The sequence below is a fragment of the Merops nubicus genome, unplaced genomic scaffold (genome assembly GCF_000691845.1).
Source record: "Merops nubicus isolate BGI_N331 unplaced genomic scaffold, ASM69184v1 scaffold12934, whole genome shotgun sequence".
NCBI lineage: Eukaryota > Metazoa > Chordata > Aves > Coraciiformes > Meropidae > Merops > Merops nubicus.
In genome coordinates, this window is record NW_008604941.1 from 22951 (window position 1) to 27967 (window position 5017).

Sequence of the window (5017 nt, forward strand, 5' to 3'; positions counted from 1 at the left end):
AGGGCTGGTGTGATTGCAGTGATGAGGAGAGAGCTCTCCTCTGGGTCTGGGTACCACGGGCACACTGCCTGCAGTGCCCTTTGCCTGACAACACAAGAGGAGACACCTTTGGACATTCGTGGTCCTTTGTCTGACCCTCACTTTTCTGACTCAGGGCAAGTGAGCTGTTCTTTTTTTCCTGAGCAGGTATCCACCTTTGACCCACATAGTTTTGACTTTTAAAAATTAATCTTAAAGCCAAAAAAAAGCAAAGAGAAGCATCTGGCTGGAGGAGCAGGAACACGCTGTGTCCATCCACCCCACGAAGGGGCTGACTTGGCAGCAGACAAGACATTTCCAATGCAAGGTTTCAAACACGTGCTCTGTCCCTTCTGAGAACTTTGGCTACTCGTGGGGACATGGAAGGGAGGAGAGCAAGCCTGGAGAGTGGTGTGCAGGGTGCCTGTGGAAAAAGTGACAGCAGGAGAGTTAATGAAAAACAGACCCCGAGTGCTGGAAGCTGCTCGGCTGAGAAATTCTGCACAGCCCAGGGTTTTGTCTGGTGTCCAATAAAAATGTGTGAGGATTTGGCTACCCTCTCTGTTACCCTGGGGAAGGTGGTGCAGGCGTGCACAGCCTGGGGACGTGGCTTTGGGGCTGTGCACCACCTGCAAGAAAAACAGATGCTGTGTTACTCCTGCAATATGAGTGTGTGTCTGGAGAGCCAGGAGCTCTGAGTTTCTTGTCCAGGTTCCAACTGGGAAGCCAAGGGCTGCCTCTGGCTGCTTGCAGATGGGGTCTGTAAATCAGGGTGCTCCAACTGGGAAGCCAAGGGCTGCCTCTGGCTGCTTGCAGATGGGGTCTGTAAATCAGGGTGCTCCTGTGTCTCCTGCCTTGGAGGCTGGCTTCTCACAGAGGCTGAGTGCCCACCATGGGCACTGAAAGCTGGTGTCCACACCACTGAGGTGTGCTAGCTACACATCCTTGTTATTGTCACCCAGACAGTGTCTGAGCTGGGGCTGGAGCCCTGGGGCTGAACACACAGGCAGCTGCTGCCTGGGGGGTGGCTCTCCCCAGGGTGTTGGGCTTGCAGGTTTTATTCTGGTGCAGAAAGTAATTAAAGGTGCACAATGAAGTGAACTTTTCAGTCGTTGCACAGCAGCCTGGGTGGGCTGCAGCCCAGCTCCTCTGGAAATGATGGTCTTGCTTTTGGCAGAATGGAGGCATCCTGCCTGGAACTGGCCCTGGAAGGAGAGCGCTTGTGCAAGGCTGGGGACTTCAAAGCTGGGGCAGCTTTCTTCGAGGCAGCAGTGCAGGTGGGGACAGAGGACCTGAAGACTCTCAGTGCCATCTACAGTCAGCTGGGCAATGCCTATTTCTACCTAAAGGAGTACTCCAAGGCTCTGGAGTACCACAAACACGACCTGACCCTGGCCAGGTAAGCATGGCAGCAGCAGTGCTTCATCCCAGCAGGACTCAGCCTGGCAGGGCAAGTTCTGTGGGGTCTGAACCCAGCAGCCTGAGGGAATCTGCCCCAAAAATAAGCACCCAAAACTAGCCCTGAGGCATGGGGTGACTGTCCTGTGGAGAGCTCGGGAGGTGACAGGAATGGGACAACCACCTTCAGAGCAGGGAGGTGGAGAAAGGGGTGTGGGTGTGAGGAAGGCTCTTGGGGCAGGAGCAGGGCAGTGTCCTGTTCTCCTGGCCCCAGGTACTCATGTCCCTACACCTGAGGTCATTAGAGCAGTTCACCTGAGACAGCAAAATGGGGAACAAGGCTCTCCCCTCCAGACTGAGGGTGCCTGTGTGGAGCATGGGCTGGGAACTGCTGGACACGGTGGTGACCACACCACCCAGCACCCACTGCAGCTTGAACTCTGCCTCCAACAGCTGGTGAATGAGTCTGAGCTCTGTAACACCTCTCTTCCTTTTCTGGCCACCTTGTAGGACCATTGGGGACCGCATTGGAGAAGCCAAGGCCAGTGGCAACCTTGGGAATACACTGAAAATCCTTGGGCAGTTTGATGAAGCTGTGGTTTGTTGCCAGAGACACTTGGACATCTCTCAGGAGCAGGGAGACAAGGTAAAATGGTTCATGGCATCCAACAGGAGATATTGCCTAGCTTTAAAAAAAGTTTGTCTGCAAGCCAGTGAGCGTGACATGGTGAAAGTGGGCTTTGGGAGGAGTGGAGTGGAAAGCTCTCCCTTCTGGCTGCTGTCACAGGTCAGCTGCCACCACAGGGAGCTGGGGAAGGAACCCTGGGGGCCTCCTGGCTTTGACCATCTCTGCCCAGCGAGGGAAAGGTCCACGCTGGGATGTGCAGTGTAACACCTTGCTGCTCCCTCTTCTTCCTCCCTTTAGGTAGGTGAAGCCAGAGCACTCTATAACATAGGGAATGTTTACCATGCAAAGGGAAAGCACTTGTCTTGGAACGTGGCCCAAGACCCTGGCTACCTGCCTCAAGAAGTCAAGGAGACACTACAGAAAGCTTCAGAATATTATGAGTAAGTATTGAAGCTGGGCCAGCCCTTCCTCCTGCAGGGAACAGGGCTGGTCAGGCATCAGTGACTGCTGAAATGCACACAGCTCCACCTCTGAGCTTATCCTGCTCAGGGCATAACCTGCATCTGCAGCCTCCCTGTGCTGCTGGCAGCTTTCAGGGTCTGCTGTTAGCTGAGCTCTGATAACCCTTGGGGTAACGATGGCCACACACAGGACAAGGAGACAAATCTTAGTGACTCCTGCTGGAAGCTTTTCTCATGGGGAGGGTTGGTTTCCTGGGCCACTGAGGATGTGGGAGCTCTGGAAGATGTTTGTTGCACAGAATGAGACTGTGGGGTTCGTGCTGTTGAAAATCAGGCTGCTGGGTGAGATTTTGTGTGTTGTAATGCATTCAGAATAGTCCCCTGAGATGCCAAGTTATGATGGGAAATTGATCTCAAGGAAGGTGAGAGAGGGCCTGCAAGCTTTGATAACATTAGAGCCAAAATTCATCCTGGTGTTGCCTCAGTAAAACTCGCTGTCGTTTGGAGTATGATTATGCAATTAAGTTTCATAGTTGCTCCTTCTGAGAGCTGCATTGGGAAGCTGGATTGTTAGCTCCTGTAGCCCCTGCTGCTCTCTGCTGGCCTGGATGAGAAAGGATCTCTGTGTCTGCATCACTGGGGCCACCAGAGACCCTCCTTCACCCAAGGAGCTTTCCACTTGAAGCCCCACTTGTCCTTCTCGTGGATCTGGACTTTAGCTTCTTCTTTACTTTATCTACTTTATCCTTCCCATTCCTGGCTAGTTCCAAAGCTCACCCTGAAGCCCCACACAGCAAGGCTGTCACCAGACTTTCAGGCTGATATTTTTCTCCTCATTAACTCGTTCCAGAGTTCAGCTTCAATAAGGGAGAGTTTTTTTAAGTAGCCTTTTTAAATGAAGAGAGCGACAAGATCTTATATCCATCTTCTCTCTGAGGATGTGATGGTGCCTATATATAGCTCCCCATCCTTTTTCCAAAGCCTGGTGCATTCAGCAGAGCCAGGGGGTAACTCTGTGCCATCTGGGAGCTCTGTGTGTAAAAGGGGGAAAAAAAAGTACAGAAATGCTGGGAAGCTCCATGAGAAGAGCTGTGGCATGGGACTGTGGGTCCTGCCCCTCAGCCCAGGTCTGGCCCTGTCCTGATGTGGGTAATCTCCTTTCTTCTGGCTCTTGCCATGGAGTGAGGTGGCCATTCCTTAGCTAACAGGGACCCTGCCAGCACTGGGGTGTGAGCAGCTCCTGTGCACGGGTTGCCTGGGCTGGAGAGAGCAGCAGGGACTGATGCCACTGGATCTGCACCAGCCCCCAGCTCTGCAGCCAGCACAGATCCTGGGAGCTGCCCCTGCCTGGGGTGACTGCACAGTCCTCCTCCAGGTGCCTCCTCCAGGGCTAGCTCTCCTTTCTTTGCTGTGTCTCACCAGATACTGCTCTGGTTTCTTTCAGGAGGAACCTATCCCTGGTGAAGGAGCTGGGGGACAGAGCTGCACAGGGCCGTGCTTATGGCAACCTTGGCAACACCCAGTACTTACTTGGCAACTTCAGTGAGGCTATAGCCTTCCACAAGGAGGTAGGGAATGCTGTGTCTTCCTTCTCCCTGGGGCTGAGGGTTGGGAATGGCTGTTGGGGAGCAGCCTTTCTTCTCACCACAGCCCAGGAGGTACAGGGAGATGTTTTCCCCCAGCTCTTTTTCTTCCTTCTGTGTGTACCTCAGTGTCTTGCCCTGTTGCACTAAATCATGCTGAGCAACCTCTTTCTCCAGCCCCTGTTGGTAGCTAATGAGCAGCTTGAGGGAAGGGTGCTGTTGGCTTGGAAACCAAAGGAGATATCTAAGGGCAAATTGCACCTCTTAATTTGTATCAGTCTAGATTTTTAATAAATGCAAGCCATGGATTTAATTAAGCTGCTGCAAGAGCTGTTGATCAGGAATAAATGTTGCTTGGAGAACATAATAACTTTCTCTAAAGCTTTACAGAGGGGTGAGGTGACACAGTCCCTGCCCCAGTTCAAATGCAATTTGGCTTCTATTTCAGGGTAGTATTGGTTTCCTTGCAGTGGAAGGTGCTCAGCACCTTGGGAAGTCAGCCCAGCACCTTGGGAAGTCAACCCTGTCACAGCTCTTCTGGCTTTTAAACACTGGGAGCCAGCAGGCAGCTGTGCTCTGGGTGGAAGGGGCTTGAAGAGGGGGCAGAAAACTGCAGGATTTGGGACAGGGAGCTGCAGGGTGGAGGGTGAACCCTGAAGGGGGTGAGTGGAGTGGGTGGCCCTGGTCCTGCACCTTGGTCTGCTGACCAGCCTTGCCCTCCCCAGCCTCACCTACAGCTCTGTTCACCCCTTTGTGCTGCTGCTGAGGCGTGTGAGTAACTCCTGCAACTCCAGCTCAGGAGCTGCGAGCTGGGCAGGCTGGAGGGGAGGCAGAGGAGGCTGGGAGGAGACTCCCCCTTCTCCAAAGGCCCTGACAAAAGAGGGGGAGCTCTCCCTCCGCAGCCCGCCCCGGGGGGGGGCGCAGGGGGG

The 5017-nt window shown here is 53.7% G+C and overlaps 1 protein-coding gene across 1 annotated transcript in view; it reads left to right on the forward strand.

Annotated features, from left to right (window-relative positions):
- LOC103771869 (G-protein-signaling modulator 1-like) overlaps positions 1-5017 on the forward strand; it is a gene marked incomplete at its 3' end in the record, with an annotated part of 27546 nt that overhangs the window by 2330 nt on the left and 20199 nt on the right. The window contains exons 2-5 of the mRNA XM_008939188.1: positions 1196-1417; positions 1927-2062; positions 2342-2484; positions 3950-4073. Of these exons, the coding sequence (XP_008937436.1) occupies positions 1196-1417; positions 1927-2062; positions 2342-2484; positions 3950-4073 (625 nt within the window). The remainder of the gene's footprint in view (positions 1-1195; positions 1418-1926; positions 2063-2341; positions 2485-3949; positions 4074-5017) is intronic.